This window comes from Dermacentor albipictus, chromosome 1, assembly GCF_038994185.2.
Source record: "Dermacentor albipictus isolate Rhodes 1998 colony chromosome 1, USDA_Dalb.pri_finalv2, whole genome shotgun sequence".
Lineage (NCBI taxonomy): Eukaryota > Metazoa > Arthropoda > Arachnida > Ixodida > Ixodidae > Dermacentor > Dermacentor albipictus.
Window position 1 is genome coordinate 307,928,976 of NC_091821.1, and position 19,563 is coordinate 307,948,538.

Consider the following 19,563-nt stretch of genomic DNA (forward strand, 5'->3'; position numbering starts at 1 on the left):
ACTACTTAGATGCCAATTTTGGCTAATTTCAATGAACTTTAGGCGACAAAATATGCTTGAAGACGGAGCTCACCTTTCATCGTGGGGATAAGACATGATCGCATGCAATTAGTGCGGCACGAAAGGAAAAACCGGCCGCAGTTTCATACCTAGTATCCTTCCGCTTAATCGTGCCGGCGGCGGTTTATCACAGAACTGCTAGTAAAAATACAACTGCGCTATAAAACACTGAAAGTATTAAATTTTTTGTTTTTGATCATGTTAGAACCTCAGAAAACTTTTACATTAGTGAGTATTTGCGTATGGTCGCAAGAACTATATTACAGAGTCGGAGGTGCTTCCGCTTGTGTGAACTGGCATTGCAGCCGCCTCTCTGGCCCTTCTCGCTCGTTTTGCGATACTGATGAACGGCATGTCTAGCCTGAGTTTGAAGAAATTTAGCGCTTTTACAGCTATTGCTTCCGTGTCATAGTACACCGTGTTCAATATTTCCGCGTATTACATTGCTTCGGTTTGGTAAACGGCGAATAGGCGACGCTGTAATATGGTGACTTTTTGTGTGTGTGACGTTTTTGGTTACCGCTGCCGTTGCAATGGTTCATTGGTTTGCCGTGCCAAGTTCATCAACCGGATTGTGCCTTGCCATGATGCACACCGCGCAGGATAGTATTCGAAACTGGTGGTCTTATGTTGTGGTCATATTGTTACTGCAATACAACATAGGTTGCCGGAGAATCGAAAGCGTTGGAAAACCACGGGTCCCGGCCATGTGAGAAGGCGGGGTTCGAAAATGTGACATAGCTATTATGTCGTTGAAGTGCCAGACTCCCATGGCGAGAGCTGCAGAGCACCGGCCGCTCGGACGTAATTTTTTTTTCGTGTGGCTCATAGTAATATACGCAAATAAAAGAAAAACGGCGTCGCGACTTGTTAGTGCCATTCAACGGCAAGATGCATGCAGGGTGCAACGGCGGCGTATGGCGAGCAAAAAATTATGAGAGTTGAATTCTCTGCCATAGTGGTAAATTAAGGCAGTGCATGCTGTTTCCCCAACTCAATGCGACCGTGCAAAAATTAATGAAGTAACATATTTATTGGAAGGACTGCGGCTTCATTTATTTCTGATTTTGAAAGGGTAGTGGATGCCCGTTTCCAATGCTCGGTGACCTGTTCCGTTCCTTTCAGTCTTGTGCACGTTGTCGAGGTTGTGAACACTGAATAACAAGAATGCAGTGTCTTCTTACATTTATTTTCCCTTCAGTGCGAGCGCCAACATACTTCAATAACACTGTTGAACTAACATGGTGCACATCTCTTGAAGCTTGGGAACGACCAGCTTGGACGGCTCGTGGACCGAGTATACAGCGACAACGAGAACTGGAAAAGAAATATTGTCCATTAGAGGCAGTCAAATCGGGCACCAGTGACGCCCCAGAAATGAAACGATGTCACACTTGACCTTTACATGCCTGATCTCTATGCCTGACCCGCGAATCGGCTGCTACGTTCATTCCCTTTTCTTCATGGTGCAGCTCGCTCCTTGGAGAGCAGCCGTTTTGTTTGTTTGGCCCGTGCCAAAGACTTACGTCATCCGAACCCCAGTAATGTCTTCCTCGTGATTCATTACCTGTGACGTTAGCATACGTAATCTGCGCGATCGGGACGTGGACAGCGCGCGTCACGTTCCGCCTCTCCTTTTTTCGCCACCTCCTTCGCTGTTGACACACCAGCGTGACATTTTTGTCACCAGAGGGCAAGAAAGCCCTGCATTTTCTAAAGCCCCTCCCAGTTTCGGTTTCGGTGGGAGGCACGCAGCCCTTTTCCTAGGTCTATAGTCACCCGGGCGGTTTAGAAATGTGGCAAAAACGACCACTATGTTCTGCCTACGCCGGTAGCTAGCGTCAGCTAAGTACAAGGCAATCTAGTCCTAAAAATTCCTATCATCATTTTTTATTCTATGTTAGGACAGTCCGTACACAGTGACACGATATTTAATTAATTGTTTAGATATTGTCATCTTACAAGACGACCTCAACCACACTCTATCATGGCATGATAAATATAATATTGAATTAAATCCCTCCAAATGTAATTGTACCCGTATTTGAAACCCCCGACATAATATTCCCAAACAAGCGATAATAACAAGAAAATCAGCGAAATTAAGTGTCGCACCACACTGTTCCAGTCATCTTTTTTTTTTCACACACAATACGAGAGCGTACAACTTGCCTAATGCTGTTGTTTCAGTGTCCAGTGAGTCGTTTGCCATTTTATACTCAAGTGAAATCTGTATAAAAACAGTCACGTCAGAAGTGTTAACCTACCTACGCACAACCACCTCCTTATCTTGTGCCTCTTTAATTTCACTGATGTATACGTTCGGTGGGATATTGGATTGACAGTCGTGTTTCACAAGCGCGATCGCACCATGCAAGGGCCCCGTGTCGCAGAAAATTCGGTGTCGGCGTTGAGGTGAAATTTCCCGTATAGATTTAGGTATTGTCGCAGCACTGCGCGACTGAGGCAGAGAAAGAAGTAGAGTGTGCGCGCGTGATCTCGGGGGCACTCTGCGCCGGCTGGGCCTGGCCTGTAGCTTCCATCTCGGACCTCGTTTCACCCTGTAAATAAACATCATTCGTAACATCCTATATATACATGCCACGCCTTGCTATATTGCATGTGGCATGTCCGGGTGATATTACCACACCATTCTATCACCGAAATTGCCCATACCTTGTCTTACATTCTTGACAAAGTTATTCCTCGGAAATTGAGAATAACAGCCCACAAACAAACGTCATGAAAGAAAACATCGACAGTGCACGCCCTTTATCTTAAATCTTCTCAGACTGAAATAGTAAAAGTACGAAACAATAACAGAAACCTGAAACTGATGTAATTTTTTGGCGTGGCTGTGCACCACCTCTGGGATCGGCCCAGCAATAGGCCGCGTTTCTAACAGAAAGCTTGCCTCCGTGCATATACGGGTACGTGTGAAGGATGACACCGGGCTCCGTTGCGTACAGTGTCGATCACACTTGTCTAGAGTGGCCCGACGGCTGCTCCGCACTGCGCCTGCGACGCCTAGCGACAAGCACCGGGTTCGAGATGTGTTGGCCGATAGCGCCACGCGCGTGGACGCTGCGGCATTCGCGGGCGGCCAAGATACAGGCCTGCGTGATTTGCGGGTCGCGAGCACCGGCTTTTTATCAGTAGACGAGCACTGCCAGCTGAGCTGCGAGCGTGACACGGCTAGAATGCTGCGGCCTGTATCTTGGCTGCCCGCGAACGCCGCAGCGTCCACGCGCGTGGCGCTATCGGCCAACACATCTCGAACCCAGGGCTTGTCGCTAGGCGTCGCAGGCGCAGTGCGGAGCAGGCTTCGGGCCACTAGACAAGTGTGATCGACACTGTACGCAACGGAGCCCGGTGTCATCCTTCACACGTACCCGTATATGCACGGAGGCAAGCTTTCTGTTAGAAACGCGGCCTATTGCTGGGCCGATCCCAGAGGTGGTGCACAGCCACGCCAAAAAATTACATCAGTTTCAGGTTTCTGTTATTGTTTCGTACTTTTACTATTTCAGTCTGAGAAGATTTAAGATAAAGGGCGTGCACTGTCGATGTTTTCTTTCATGACGTTTGTTTGTGGGCTGTTATTCTCAATTTCCGAGGAATAACTTTGTCAAGAATGTAAGACAAGGTATGGGCAATTTCGGTGATAGAATGGTGTGGTAATATCACCCGGACATGCCACATGCAATATAGCAAGGCGTGGCATGTATATATAGGATGTTACGAATGATGTTTATTTACAGGGTGAAACGAGGTCCGAGATGGAAGCTACAGGCCAGGCCCAGCCGGCGCAGAGTGCCCCCGAGATCGCGCGCGCACACTCTACTTCTTCTTTCTCTGCCTCAGTCGCGCAGTGCTGCGACAATACCTAAATCTATACGGGAAATTTCACCTCAACGCCGACACCGAATTTTCTGCGACACGGGGCCCTTGCATGGTGCGATCGCGCTTGTGAAACACGACTGTCAATGTTGCGTGAAATTGAAATGATCGCGGCGAGAAATGAGACATTGAGCTGAAATATATGTGGAAGACAAAAAATAATTAAGAAATAATAACATCTTGAAGGGGCAGCGCAATATGACGAAGACACAAGGCAGGAACACCCAGGACAGCTCCGAACTCACAACTAACTTTATTTGAAGGCTTACACAGCCTTCAAATAAAGTTAGTTGTGTGTTCCTGCCTTCTGTCTTCGTCATATTGCGCTGCCCCTTCAATACGTTCAACCAGTACCAACTCGCCCAAATGTCGATCCTTCTAAAGAAATAATAAACTACTGCGTGCGAAGCGCCGGCATAGTCGCAGCCAAAGCAGCGATTAAACGTATGCATAACCTTCATGTCAAACAATCCCATATAACGCTCCGTATATGTTCATAGGATTATTAGATATTGAGGTTACGGGAATATGCATTCCATTTATTTATTTATTTATTTATTTATTTATTTATTTATTTATTTATTTATTTATTTATTTATTTATTTATTTATTTATAGACAAGGCTCAAAGAGAACACAATGGTGGTTTTGTCCCTGCATTAGCGGAGCCAAAAGTGAACACATATATCGGCAAGAAGAAGAAGGTCAACTTTGGTGACAGCAGGAAATGAACACTGAGGGAGAAACCAAGAAGCAACTATAGGTCGAGCCCGACTGACATGACGCTCGCTCGAAGCATGACCGACTATATTGCAATGTTGCCAGGTTGTCATGCATTTTCCCCACGTCTAGAGGCGAAATTTCCCTTTATTTTCTTTGTTCAACAGTATACATACCTCCACTTTCCCACGTGAATAAATTTGCTCGCAAAAAAGTTTCTAAAGCGTCGAAAAAGTTACTTGTTCGATTTTATTGTTCTTCCTAAAGAAAAGTGACTTTCAAAGCCTATCTAAATAATAAATTCCTTCAAGGCTAATCTAAACGAATATTGTAAGGCAGACTCAACCAGCACACCCAACAGACGTGATTGAGTCCCATGTAAGCTCACGTGCGGGAGGCCGGCCGAACAAAAATTTCAAAAAGACGTTTGTACAGTGCCTTGATCAAACGTTTCTTTTGTACAGCTCAAATATAAAGCATTGCTGTCACACATTGTATTAAACCAGCAGGCAATCTGTAAATGACCAGTCATATACTTCATGCTCCACATAAGTGCGCTTAAAGGATAACACAGCTCTTCATAAATTGAAGTTAACTATGGCTCTAGGTTCAGTTTTTGATATGCGGGCATGTCCTTGCCAAACGCGCTGGTGGCGCAAAGACGTATGAAGCTCCGAATGTCGTTACTTCTTCCAACGTTTAGTTTTACCTGCGCGTCGGCAATAACCAGAAAGCTCATTAAGGCCACTTACGTGAGCCAGAAGGAATGACGTCGTCGTCGTCGTCATCATCATCATCATCGTCATCATGCTAATTTAAGTCTACTGCAGAACGAAGGCCTCTCCCTGCGATCTCCAATTACCCCTGTCCAGCGCCAACCGATTCCAACTTGCGCCTGCGAATTTCTTAATTTCATCACCCCACCTAGTCTTCTGCCATCCTCGACTGCATTTCCTTTCTCTTGGCGCCCATTCTGTAACCCTAATGGTCCACCGATTATCTAACCTACGAATTACGTGACCTGCCCGGCTCCATTTCTTTCTCTTAATGTCAGTTAGAATATCGGCTATCCCCGTCTGTTCTCTGAACCATACCACTCTCTTTCTGTCTCTTAACGTTATGCCTAACATTCTTCGTTCCATCGCTCTTTGTGTGGTGCTTGTTTTCCAGCTTCATTGTCAGTCTCCAAGTTTTTGCCCCATATGTTAGCACCGGTATAATGCACTGATTGTACACCTTTCTTTTTAGTGGTAATTATAAGCTTCAAGTCAGGATCTGATAATGTATGCCGTATGTGCTCCAATCAATTTTTATTCTTATGTAAATTTGCCTCTCATTATCAGGGTCCCCTGTGAGTAATTGACCTAGGTAAACGTATTCCTTCGCAGACTCTAGAGGCTGACTGGCGATCCTGAACTCTTGTGCCTTGCCAGGCTATTTATCATTATCTTTGTTTTCTGTATATTAATTTTCAAACCCACCCTTACGCTCTCTCTGTTAAGGTGCTCAATCATTTATTTTAACTCGTCCCCAGTGTTGCTGAACAGGACAATGTCATCTGTAAACGGAAGGTTGCTGCGATATTTGCCGTTGATCCTTACTTGAATAATTTAATAGCTTGAATAATTCTTCCAAGCATACAGTGAATAGAATTGGAGAGATTGTGTGTCTTAGTCTGACCCCTTTCTTTATAGGTATCCTACTTTTCTTGTGGAAAATTAAAGTAGCTGTGGAGTCTTTGTAGATATTTTCCAAGATTTTTACGTAAGCCTCCTGTACTCCTTGATTACGTAATGCCTCTATGACTGCTGGTATCCCTACTGAATCAAATGCCTTTTCGTAATCTATGAAAGTCATATAGAGAGGCTGATTGAAATCTGCAGATTTCTCGATTACCTGATTGATTACATGGATGTGATCCATTGTACAATGTCCCTTCCTGAAGCCAGCCTGTTCCCTTGGTTGACTAAAGTCAAGTGTTGCCCTTATCTTATTGAAAATTACCTTGGTGAATATTTTATACAAAACTGGAAGCAAGCTGATGGGCCTATGATTTTTCAATTCTTTAACGTCTTCCTTTTTTGTGGATTAGTGTAATGTTGGCGTTCTTCCAGATTTCTGGGACCCTTGAAATCGTGAGACATTTCCTATAAAGGGCCGCAAGCTTTTCAAGCATTACGCCTCCTCCAGCTTTGATTAAATCAACCGTTATTTCATCTTCTCCTGCCGCTTTTCCTCGTTTCATGTATTCTAAGGCCCTTCTAACTTCATCGCAAGTTATAGAAGGAGCCTCTGTAACCTGTTCACTACTAGTTCGAATGGAGGCTGTTCTAGGTACTGTACGGGTCAGTGTAGAATTCCTCCGTTGCTTTTACTATATCTTCGAGATTGCTGATGATATTACCCTTCCTATCTTTCAGTGCATTCATTTTGGCTTGTGCTATGCCAAGTTCTCTTCTCACTGATTTCATGCTGCGTCCATACTTTTGTGCTTCCCCAGTCTTTCTTACATTATAATTTCGAATATCCTTTATTTTCTCCTTGTTGATCAGTTTTGGAAATTACGCGAATTCTATCTCTCTTGAGCTGGACGCTTTCATCATTCATTCGCTCCTTCGTTGCTTGGGAGAGCGTATACCTACGGCTTGCCTTCGCGCGTTTGCAACAGTCCTTAATTTTATCCAAGCTCTGCAAGCGTGTACTGGTACTCGTTACCACAGAATAAAACATTTTCGACTTGGCCAAAATAAGAAGGCCACATTTTACATTGCGAAAAAATAAATTTACCTAAACTTTACCATATTATGGGAAATTTCCCACGAACATTTTCGACCTCACCGAAAATATTTCCACCATTTACACTGCCAAAAAATAAATGTAAATTTTTCTTTGAAACAGATTTCCCTCATAATATGGGCCCACAGTTTAGCAACATTGAAATAGCTTGACAAAAAAGCGAGAGGCAACACAAGGCTGAGACGGCGCATCGCAGGCATCGCGATCACGTGACGGCACACTGTGGAAGCGTCGATACCTAACAACCCAGCTACGGACTCGGGCATTAACTCGCGATAAGGTCCGTAGATGAAACAAATAGGACCTTAACTCGCACTATACAGCAATGCGTCATCACGGGCGCTATCAATAAGCTGCGTTGTCTTGGCATACAAGACAGTTGCGCGAATTGCATAACAACATCGATGTTCTTTACTCGTCGTTGTCATTTCGTTACTGGGGCTAATTGTTATACGTACACGTGTGTCAGTGCCATGTAGACGTCATGCATCTGTCTGTCGCGTTTCTCACTCGCACAAACAAGAAAGCTCGATTCGGCAACGACCGCGTTCGAGGCTCAGCGCACCGGTGTTGGCGAATCCGACGGCGCACTTAGCGTCCGGCCTGCGCAGCAGGACGACGTTCTTGCCTTCCATCTTCAGGAAGGTGAACCGCAGCCGGCAGATGCTCGCCCCACCGCGGTACATGCGCAGCGGGTCCCGGTGCGACGACACGAGCTCGCAAACCTCGGACTCGGACACTCCCTGCGGGGGGCAACGCGAGGTCCTCAGGCTATGTTGCGCCAAGCTTTGCGAGAGAAAATTGTTCTTGCAAAAATTATTTTCCGCAGCAAGTCTTTCGACAGGCCATGCTTGTTTTTACCAAGTCTATAAAAATAAATTCTTAAAGCAGGTGCAATTGACAAAAGCTAAGTCGATGAAGAAGTCCCTGTGGTCCAAAAACACTTTGTTACAATTTGTTACATGTAGGAGTATATGTTCGAAGTTTGATGCTGATCGGTGTGCTTCATCTACACTTAGATCTCCGCTACTCAATTGCGTGTGTATCCCTGAAAAAAAAAAGAAAAAAGTGCGCTTAGGGCAAGCTCTTAAGCAAATAGCTCTCTCTCTCTCCCCTTGGCCTCCCGCGAGATTCTGCGAAATTGCCAAGTTCACAGGTTAGCAGGTACAATGCCAGTAGGGGAGTCCCCAAGTGGAACCAGTAAATCGATGAAGCCCGATAGGGACCATATGCAACAAAAACGAGTTCTCGGTTGTATTGCAATGCTAGTTTAATATTTTCGCTTGTGCCATGTGGGTCACAGTCACACTGACGTCTTTGTTGTTTTGGAGCAACGTATAAGGAGGGTGACGTGACGTGACTGAATGCCCAGGAGGGCCATGCGGGCTGCATATGTAAGTTCCCCCCCTTTTTTTTTTCTTGGGAGAAAAGTGCTTAAACGCCGCCTCTGGCAGACAGCTAAATCTATTACATCATCTGGATTACTTGAAGAGGTGAATGCTACATGGCCAGCAAATCACAGTGTGGCGTGAATTAATCAGCTAAACAGACGAAATCAGTAAACCAGCCACATTCATTAAACAAAATCCTGTGCTTCGCACGTGTTTCGCGATAAAGCCTAAAGAATCGGTGACCGAGTGCACTGACGTTCTGGTCAATAATCATTGACACTATAAGAAGCCATTTCAGATTAGTGTTAACTGGAGAGAGAGAGAGAAATATAAAATGTATCATTCCCAAAGGAACAGTAAAGTTTCGTTCGTTCTCTGTCCTCGCTTCACCCTTGGAACTTGAAGCTTCTCGGACGATGATCGGCAGTTGTTGATCAAACGCAGGCAGGAAACGAAGAGATCAGATGTACAAGAAATATTTATACGTAAACTTTTCTATATACATGGCAGCTAAAACAAATACATTACAAACTTGAACAATTGAGAAACAAAGTCTCACTCTTCGACTGTCTCAATTAGAGCCCAGACTCGTTTTAACGTACATAGTACGGAGGCTCACTGATCTATCAGCAATCCTGACTTCAGCCAAGTCTGAGGGACAGCATATCGTCCCGATTTTTATAGCCCAAATACACAAAGAAAAAAAAGGCGGTAGGGCCGTTGCCCCGTCCCACAGGTTCAGTTGCCAATCAGAGTCAACCGTTTGTTAAGCCACAACCCACAGGGATGGGCTTACTCTTAAAAATAAACATATTGGAAAACAAAGCTATTTTCCTTCTTCCCCAAAACTCCGTTGCCCTCTCATTTCTCCGTAGTTAGTGACGGGCTCAGCAAAACACGCCAGGCCCGAACAAGTTATCGCTAGACCGCCTCAAATCCCAACGGCGTCTAGGCCGCAAATGTCTCGGAAGCAGGGGTATCGACACCACGTAGTGCCGCTGTACTCAAAGTTTGGCCATGTGGGAGACGGATGGCCCTCCTTGTCCTTCAAACTTATTGTCTACAAGACAAAGTTCTCCGAGTGCGTGTTTCCAAGACGCCGTCGTCCGAATGCACTCTTTACGTGTGCACAGCATTCCTACAGCGTGCACTGTAAGCTGGCCTTCGACACCACACAGGCAGTCGCACCCAACAACAAGGCTGGCGATTGCGTTCCGGACGCGCAGAAGATTAGGTCCATGCTCACTGCATGCGGCACGGGGTCAGAGTTGCTAAGTCCTTCTTAACCTCGGCGGCGCCTCCAATTAGTCAGGCACTCGGGCGCCAGACCCACAATACCTTGTACAGCGGTCCCTTTCAAGGCTGGTCTGTGTGACCGTCGGCGGACTGCCAACACCGTGCGCATAATACCGACTTCCCGGAATCGGCACTCGCCCTCCTGGCGCCTGCCACGACGCGTCACCCAACACCGCGCGGTGCCTGTGACCCCACATAACACAGCAACTGTCGCCCCGCTGACATGGGGGGAAGTGAACCCCCTCTCTATACACAAAGCACACGGCCGATTAGTGACACTTAAGAACACGAACAATCAGAGCGACCTTACAGGAACTAAGGCCCCAGTCCGGGCCTCCTGGTAGGCTCATGCCTCTTGGCCCAGCACGTTCGATTGACCTGCCAGCGCCAGAATCAGCCATAATAGCTTTCCAAAATTTCGTGGAAAAGCGGTCCACTCCTCCCAACTGCCAGGACGCCGGTTGGGTGGTAGTTTCGAAAGTATTGTCTTTCAGAAAATGGAGTTGGCGGGGCACTCCCACAAGGTGTGCTTATTTGATGTAGAGGCCCAGCAGTGTTTACAAGCGGAGGAGCCTGGGTCCCTGTTAATATATTGCGTATAATCTGGTGTGAGTAATGCACGTGTGTTTGTGCTTTTCGTGAGATTGGGGAGTCCGCTCGAGGATGCGTGCAGGATGGTGTGCTGTGGACTGTTGATACTTCCCTGCGAGACTTCACAATATATCCTTTCGTTCCGCTGCATCTCCCGCTCTTTTCTGGGATTGTAAGTGTCTTCGACAGGCTAGGAGGTCCCGGATCCTCTGCGTATCATAGTTCGTGGGCTCTTAAGTTTTCTCGGAATCCTTGATGGCCTGGAATCCATCGTATACGCACGTGTAGGAGGGGGAGCATACATGCGTGTGTGAACTTCGTGGATATGTGTAAAGGCTACATGATCATCGTTTAATTTGATGTATTTGCAAGCGCTTTGGCTTTGTGATCGGTTTATAATCGTGTCAGTTGTGTCATTACCATTATGGCAGGCATTGTCTTTGCGTTGGGACTCTCAGGTAACTTTTCACAAGCATCGAGTTGTGCCCCAGTATACCGATGGTTTGCTACTTTCGGTGTTATGACTGGCACCTGTATAGCATGTGTATTTATGCGTCTGTCCGCTGCATCATATAATATTTACTCTTCTTGACCACCGTTTTCGAATTCTTTACCGGGTGCATATATCTTGGAATGGAGTGTACTAGAGCATACCCCAATGCCCGTCGTTCGTTCTTGCGTCTATTCTGACTGACTATAAGCAGGGTCATAATCCTGCATTTACGGCAAGAATACACTTGTGCACTTGACATCATCAATGAGCACACATATCTGGCCGCGAATCTGAATAATATGCGGACCAGTAATTCATATACTGCCTTCCCCCCTCCACAACCCCCCTGCCCTTCCGTGTCAGTGTTGTTTAAATGCTAAGAAGTTGACTGTAACGTGGTATACACATCATTCTCACCGTCATCATCATCAGCAGCAGCATCAGCATCTTTTATATCCACTGCAGGAGGAAGGCCTCTCCCTGCGATCTCCAATTACCCCTGCCCTTCGCCAACCGATCCCAACGAGCATCGCCGAATTTCCTAATTTCATCGCCCCAGATAGTATTCTGCCATCCTCGACTGCGATTTCCTGTTCTTGGCACCGATTCTGTAACCCTAATGTTCCACCGGCTATCTAACCTACGCATGCATTACATGATCTGCCCAGCTCGATTTGTTTATCTTAAGGTCAATTAGAATATCGGCTATACCCGTTTGCTCTCTGATCCAAACCGCTCCGTTTCTGTCGCCTAACGTTATGCCTAACATTCTTTGTTCCATCGCTCTTTGCGTGGTCCTTAACTTGTTCTCAAGCTTCTTTGTCAGTCTCCAAGTTCATGCCCCATATATCAGCACCGGTAAAATTCATTGATTGTACACCTTTCATTTTAGTGGTAATGGTAAGCTTCATGTCAGGATCTGACAATGCCTGCCGTATGCGATCCAACCCATTTTTATTCTTCCGTGAATTTCCTTCTCGTGTTCAGAGTTCCCTGAGATTAATTGACCTAGGTAAACGTACTCCTTCAGACTGGCCGACTGGCGATCCTGAATTCTTGTTCCCTAGCCATATATATATATATATATATATATATATATATATATATATATATATATATATATATAAACGAGAAGAAAGGAGGTTTAACCGAGGGACCCGATAATTATTAGTCATATAATGAGAAGCCAACAAACACTGACACCAAGTACAACATAGGGAAATTGCATGTGCTTAATAAATAAATCAATAATGATAAATAAATGGAAATTAAAGTGGATGAAAAAACAACTTGCCGCAGGTGGGAACCGAACCCACAACCTTCGCATGTCGCGTGCGATGCTCTACCAATTGAGCTACCGCGGCGGCGTTTCCCCATCCACTTTCTTGGGTATATATGTGTACTAGTAGAACCCTGGGAGTGTTAGCCAGCGCCCCCACTCACAGACCTAGGCGGCGGACGTGGAACGTCTTTTTTGCCGCAGGCGTCACGAGAACGTGATCTTTTCGGGTGAAGGCAACTGGTCAATAAACCCACATATGCTACCTGAAGGCATCAATGTTGCCGGATTCGAGACCCTCGTTATGTAATAAACGAGAAGAAAGGAGGTTTAACCGAGGGACCCGATAATTATTAGTCATATAATGAGAAGCCAACAAACACTGACACCAAGTACGACATAGGGAAATTGCATGTGCTAATCAATAATGATAAATAAATGGAAATTATGGTTCGGTTCCCACCTGCGGCAAGTTGTTTTTTCATCCACTTTAATTTCCATTTATTTATCATTATTGATTTATTTATTAAGCACATGCAATTTCCCTATGTTGTACTTGGTGTCAGTGTTTGTTGGCTTCTCATTATATGACTAATAATATATATATATATATATATATATATATATATATATATATATATATATATATATATATATATATATATATATATATATATATATATATATATATATATATATATATATATATATATATATATATATATATTCAGAATTACTTTTGAGGTTTCAGGTGCCAATACCACGATCTGATTTTGAAGCACCACCTGGGGTTCTTTGTTGACGTGTACCTATAGATCTAAGTACTACGAGCGTTTTTGCATTTCGCCCCCATCGAAACGCCGCGGCCGCGGGATCGCACGCGCTGCACTATGGTTAGCAGCGGAACTCCATAGCCACTAAGCTACCACAGCGGGTGAAAAGCAGAAACAGAAAAAAAAACCGATAATTGTCAGCGCAGCTAGTTATCCCTTTTGAATTCGATAAGGTTTGTTCACACACGGCCTCGATAAGACAGCGCGCGCACAAGAAACGCGGCGCTCGTTTTATGACGACAGCCGCGACTTTCTGTCTCCTCTCCGTATCGCGCCATGGCGGGGGGACTGCGGCCAAGATTCACAGATCGAATCACCCAGCCAGCGAGATGTCTGACAAGAGCACATCAGAGCGTTTTGTTCCGCCTGGCAAATGTAATCGATCCGAGGTCTGCAAGGCGGCCTATCACGATTAGCGCGCATGTGCGGACAGGCCTGGTGGCCTTTGAAACATGGTGCACGTACTCGTTCGCTCAGTCTGATCATCATCGCCACCATCATCATCAGCCTATTTTTTATGTCCACTGCAAGACGAAGGCCTCTCCCTTCGATCTCCAATTACTTCTGTCTTGCGCTATTGCTGATTCCAGTTTGCGCGTGAATATTTCCTCTCCTAATTTCTCCAAATCCACCCCAGCTAATTTTTCTGCCGTCCTCGACTGCGCTTCCCTTTTTTGGGCGCCCATTCTTCAACTCTAACGGTACTCCGGTTGTCTAACCTACTCATTACATGGCCTGCCCAGCACCATTTTACAGCGAAGCTGCTTGTGGCTATGTTCTGGCGGATCACGCCCCCGTGGACACAGACCAACTTTTCGTACTCGACCGCTGACTCCCGTTTCGCAGACATTGCGCAATACCGCAGCGCACGTTCTTCGGGGGCCACTTTAGAGCGCGCGTCCAATGTAAAACAAAATGTCATTGTCTCTATCCTCCAATCGTTGTGTATGATTGCCTTGTGACGTAGAGATCGCGCCACTGCCTTTATCAGTTGCACCATGTTGCACTTTGGACTTGGCATGGGCGTGCCAGCAAGTTCGATGCGAAAGTCGGCGCGCACCGAAGCACGAACGGGTGGCGACATCGCGCGGCCGCCGTAGCGCCCGACCGCGTCGAGTGCCGGCGGAGCTCTTCCCGGAGTAGAGAAACTCGCACGCGTCGAGCGCCGGTACGTGCGACACGTTTTCTTTTAACATTTTCTTTTAATGTCAGCTAGAATATCGGCTATCCCCATTTGCTCTCTTACCCACACCGCTCTGTTCCTGCCTCCTAACGTTACGCATAACATTTTTCGTTCCATCGCTGTTTGCGCGGTCCTTCACTTGTTCTCGAGCTCCTATATCAGTCTCCAAGTTTATCCCCCATATGTTAGTACCAGTAGAATCCAATGATCGCACATTTTTCTTTTCAACGACAGTGCTAACCTCTCAGTCAGGATTTGGTAATGCCTGCCGTATGAACCACTCTTCTGCAAACTTCCTTATCGTGATCAGGGTGTTCTGTCAGTAATTGACCTAGAAAAACGTACTCCTGTACAGACATTAGAAGCTGACTGGCGATACTGAGTATTTGTTCCATTGCCTGGCTATTGAACCTTGTATTCTGCATATTAATCTTCAACCGCCCTCTTATTGCACTCTCTCGGCTGAGGACATTGCGATGCGTTTCATTACGTACGTGGTGCTGCAGTTGCATCGCGCACTCCTCCTCGCGTATACATATTTGTGCAATTTGCAATTGAATTAAGTGAAGCCAAACGCAAAGTTGACGACGGCAAAGCACGGTCCGTTTCCGCGTCCGAAGCCGCGCTGCGCGTCACGCGCGTTTTGAACCGGTCGCACGAAATGTGCGAGGATCCCGAAGCTTCGTGTTATTTGTGATTACAAAATGTGCCACCCTTTGGATGCTCCGCCGAAAGTGACAGCGAGCACAATCTAAATCTTCGATGAGAGAAGCGCAACGAAATAACTGGCCCGAAAGCTTGACAGCGTTTCATGTTTACTCGCAGCAAAAAGTTGTCAACGAAGAAAACGTCATCTCTCCTCATCAACGATATGTGCGTTAGCCATTTGTTGCCGTTTATTTCGAATGAGACGTCGAGTTTTTACGTTAGAACAGCTAGATAGAGCGGGGAGAATTTATTGCAGAAGCACACAGAGAACGGCCTGACGTAATAGTCGTATAGCCTGCTTCCCTATAGAACAGCGATGTCTTTATTGATTATTGAGAGATATATGTCTCGATGTGCTGGCAACGATGCAAAAAGCCGCAGTTTCGCCCGCAAAGCGAAGCATCGATTGCGATATCTAATTAGTGGGCTGCCATAATAAGTATAGTAGATTTATCAGCAATATAAACTTGTGAACACTCGCTTACTAACTCAATTACTAGGCATGGTGTCAGCGCGCACAGGTCACAATCACACGCGATGACCGCGGACACTCGCTGTATGAACGCTGGCGTGAGGAAGCGCAGCAGCAGCAGCGAGTGAAGTGACCTTCCAGCTGTCTATCGCTTCAACGCAAACTGAGCGGCGAGAACAAAGCACACGCGAAGCTACGAGCCGTCGGCCCTCCTAGACTCTGCTCCCAAAGCAGATCGCTTTCAAGGCCAAGCCCGCGCGACTGCGCGCAGCTGCGCCGTACGCAGTTGCTGCCGAACATGAAGGAAGGCTCCATGCTGCCGAAGTACAACGCCCCTCCCCTAGCTCCCCTCCCCCCGTTTCCTTGCGCGCGACGGAAGACGGCGTCCCGATCGTACCGCGGTCGTCGGCTTACCCTCGCAAGCTTTGACTCGCGCACACAGCGCGAGGCGACGGCGTTATCACCCGTGGACTTCATACGGAACATCACGGCGACGGCACCTGGACTGTCCATGTAATTGCTGTCGTAATAAAACGTGTCTTCACGTACGTCTACATGTACGTACTTTCAACCAGGATTGTGTCGTCAGCGTTGTCACCCCTCGTTTTGCTTACCGGGCATATTTCCGGTGGCTCGTAGGCAATGCAGGCTCCCGTCTGGATGTTGTGCACTGCCGCGTACAGGCACTGGCCCTGGCCTTCGATCGCGCCCGCAGTCAGTCTTCGCAGCAGCAGGCCCCAGTCCATCTTCCTGTCGAGGCGCGGCCAGATGCGGGAAGAACTCGGTCGGCCCGTTGGTCGCCGAGCCTGCTCTCTGACGGAGGCGCAGTGTTTTCTCTCTAAATATGGCGCATACCCACTGTGAGGTATCGTATATAGAAGAATCTGGTGCAATTAAAGAAGGCCAGTTTTGTCCAGAAGCCTAGTCTTAGTTTCATAGAATTTAACCCTTTGAGGGTCGATTTTTTTCGCCATATGCGACCACCCAGGGTCGATTTTTTTTATTGCACATTAAAATTCTTCAGAGGGACCTATTTCAAAAAAAATTTACCGTATTTTTCTAGAGTGACCGTAAAGTAAAAAAAAATGTTTTGTGTTGGCATATATGTCCTGTTTGTTCATGAAAAACAATGTCCACACGAAAAAAATACACAAGAAAAATGCGTACACGAAAATCTTTCGCCAGTCTCAAATGTTCCTCTTGGACTAATATTTCTTCAGCGTGTGGTAGTCCTTGAAGCATGGCTCCACACAGAGCGGTTTGTTGCACTCAGCGCACATATACCTTGTGTCTTTGCGACGTTTTTGCTGCCGAGTGGTGTTGGCGCAGACGTGGCACCTCCTCTGGGTACTGCTTCCCTGAGCAGCTGTGGGAGGCAACTTCTGAATAAAGTGTCGCGCTGTCAACCTCAGAGGATTTTCTCCAGTTGGCCTTCCCCGTTTGCTTTTCTCAGTGTGATGTTTTTCAATGAGTTGGCTCACTATTAGCCGTTTGAACTCTGCATATTTGGTTGTCGACCCGGTGTTCTCACGAAAGAGAATGAACGCGTTGAGCAGCGACATGTCTAGAAAGCGAAAAAAGCATTTCTTATTCCACTTCATTGTCTTCCTAATACTTTCGGAAAAGCTCAGCTGCATGTCAACTTTGTCTACCAGTCCCATTTTTTTTGTTGTATTCTAACACGCATTTCGGCTTCTTCTTCCTTTCACCTGACCTACAGTCCAGCTTCTCCGTTTCAGCAATCTCCGCTCCATGCATTGTTGACAGCATGTGCACATCTCTTCTATCATGCCACTTCAGGGCCATCATGGTGTTCGTGTGAAAGCTATCAATTTGTCCTTGCTGAAGCTTCTTTGCGAATTTTGGAAGCCCCCTCCTATTTGCTCGCACCGTGCCGCAAGCACTCGTCTGCCTGCTGTGGAGAAACTTGAACAGGGCTGGGCTGCTATACCAATTATCAATGAACAGGGAATGTCCCCTCCCGAGAAAGTCTCCAAGCAGCTCCACCACAACAGACCCTGTGAATCCCAGCTCTTTCAATATGGTCACAGCTGTAGTAGCTCCTGTGTACACGATAAACCGCAAGATGTAGCCTGTGTTGACGTCACAGAGCACAAACAGCTTTACACCAAACCGATGCCTCTTAGAAGGAATACACTGTCGAAAAGCAAGGCGTCCTCTCCAAGGCATCAGAGACTCGTCAATGCACAAGTCTTGAAAAGGAACAAAAAGTGCGGCAAATCTTTCTTGTATTGCTTCCATCACCGGTCTGATTGCTCTTAGACGGTCTTCTTTATCTGTGATTGAACTGAAATGCAGCACTCGCGTCAATAGGCAAAATCGGTTGGCGGAAAAGACTGACAGGAAAAACGGAGTTTCCAGCATCGTATCTTTAGACCAGTATTCCCTGACAGTATTTTTCCTCACCAGGCCCATCAACAGCACAACCGCTAGAAAGCAGTAAAGTTCTGAGACATCGGTCTCCTTCCACTCCCTGAGTCGTGACTTTCGGGGCAGACTACGCTCGTGAGCCTTCTGTTTTGCGTACTTGTTTGTTTCGGTTACGATCTGCAAAACCACACCTTCGTCAAAAAAAAGCTTGAAGTAGTCGGCTTCTTTTGCGTCTGGGGGTGGCATAGAGCTGGACACTTGTCCAGAATGTGTGGCGTCAAATGCAAACAAGCAGGGAGAAAAGTTACCTTTGACCCAGTCATCATCGTCATGCCGCGAACGCTTTTGCGATGTTGCTCTTTCGTGAGATTCTGAGTCTGAACTGGTGAGTAACTCCTCATCTGATGGGCTCAGGTCCAATGAATGTGACTCCGACCCGGTACTTGGGCAGTAGTCCTCATCGGAGGAATCGCCGCTCGACTCACTTGCTGCAGAGCAGCCAGCGCGCACGTCCATGGCGTAATCGAACTCTGAGGTGAGCAAGCTCAAGAAAAATGGGCGGTTATGCGCTCGTCAAAAAAGTGAAACGTCGTGGCAAACTTCCGCTCATCCTTCAATCTTATCGTCAACCACAGGTACTTAGTTTTCTGAGTCTCCAAAAAAGGGAACGCATGCACGGCGGCATCCTTCGTATGCGGACCCCTGTGAGCAACAAACGAGCGAGTAACAGGCAGTCACCCTTTGAGTGATAAGAACAAGATAGCCATTAGTTTTGCGAGCGAAAGGAAAGGAACCCGCGTGCAGAATGAAACCAAAACTAACCGCCATGCGCCCGCGCGGGCGCCGATGCGCGAGCGGTAGCAGACGCGCCGGAGAAAAAAAAAAACACTATATAACGAAAACCGAAAGAGAGAGACGCGAGAAAAAAATTACATGTATTCCCACATAGTGGCAGCACATGCCAGGCAAGAAAAAGTTAGGAAATTGGTGCTCGTTTTAAACATACAGACGGTGCCGTAAATATACGGCATCGACCATTTTCGGACAGTAACAGCTTCACGAAAGCATCGCTTCCCAAACAGTCCAATATGTGCTTTGGACCTGCACATATATATGTGTACATATATAGTTTTTGTTTGCTTGAGTCCGCCTTGGCTGCGACGAAAGCGAGAGGCAAGGAGAGCGTCGCGCTGAGGGTGCGTAGAGCTCCTTAGCCCGGGCACAGTAGCATGCAACTCGACAAAACATTCACCAGTTGTGCATAGTCATAGAATGGAGGACACAGCAGCAGTAACACACAGAAAAAGCAGTGTTCGTACTTTGCGTGGAAACGTTCGTTCCACTTTGAAAGGTTTGTAAGATGGGCACTTCACCAAAATGGGGTGCCAGTCCGGTTGAATATCAAGTCCATCTTAAACATATTTTATGTGTACGGCTATCTGGATGAAATG

The 19,563-nt window shown here is 46.6% G+C and overlaps 2 protein-coding genes across 4 annotated transcripts in view; both read right to left on the minus strand.

The window, feature by feature from the left end:
* Nucleotides 1–215, minus strand: part of eIF4A (eukaryotic translation initiation factor 4A) — a 36,640-nt gene extending 36,425 nt beyond the window's left edge. Inside the window, exon 1 of the mRNA XM_070531525.1 lies at nucleotides 74–215. Within this exon, the coding sequence (XP_070387626.1) occupies nucleotides 74–96 (23 nt within the window). The 5' untranslated portion in view covers nucleotides 97–215. The remainder of the gene's footprint in view (nucleotides 1–73) is intronic.
* An 881-nt stretch (nucleotides 216–1,096) lies between these two features.
* LOC139054492 (uncharacterized) lies at nucleotides 1,097–16,580 on the minus strand. 3 transcript variants are annotated; one of them, XM_070531527.1, is made up of 4 exons: nucleotides 16,336–16,580; nucleotides 8,041–8,218; nucleotides 1,302–1,377; nucleotides 1,097–1,214 (listed from the first exon to the last, which is right to left on the minus strand). In XM_070531527.1, the coding sequence occupies exons 1-4, from the start codon at nucleotides 16,465–16,467 to the stop codon at nucleotides 1,112–1,114; spliced, it is 489 nt and encodes a 162-aa protein (XP_070387628.1). In that variant the 5' UTR covers nucleotides 16,468–16,580; the 3' UTR covers nucleotides 1,097–1,111. The 3 variants fall into 3 exon arrangements, with proteins under 3 accessions (XP_070387628.1, XP_070387630.1, XP_070387629.1); XM_070531529.1 differs by lacking the exon at nucleotides 1,097–1,214 and having other exon boundaries at nucleotides 1,229–1,377; nucleotides 7,934–8,218; XM_070531528.1 differs by lacking the exon at nucleotides 1,097–1,214 and having other exon boundaries at nucleotides 1,229–1,377; nucleotides 16,336–16,577.
* Between the last annotated feature and the right edge of the window lie 2,983 nt (nucleotides 16,581–19,563).

Bases quoted from the DNA above. Each gene is read 5' to 3' on its own strand.
- LOC139054492 (XM_070531527.1), bottom strand. From the start codon at position 16,467: ATGGACTGGGGCCTGCTGCTGCGAAGACTGACTGCGGGCGCGATCGAA. The intron at 8,219-16,335 runs GTAAGCAAAACG...TGCCCCCCGCAG, and splicing joins AGCCACCGGAAATATGCCCG to GGAGTGTCCGAGTCCGAGGT. The intron at 1,378-8,040 runs GTGCGCTGAGCC...TTTCTTTTCCAG, and splicing joins CGTCGGATTCGCCAACACCG to TTCTCGTTGTCGCTGTATAC.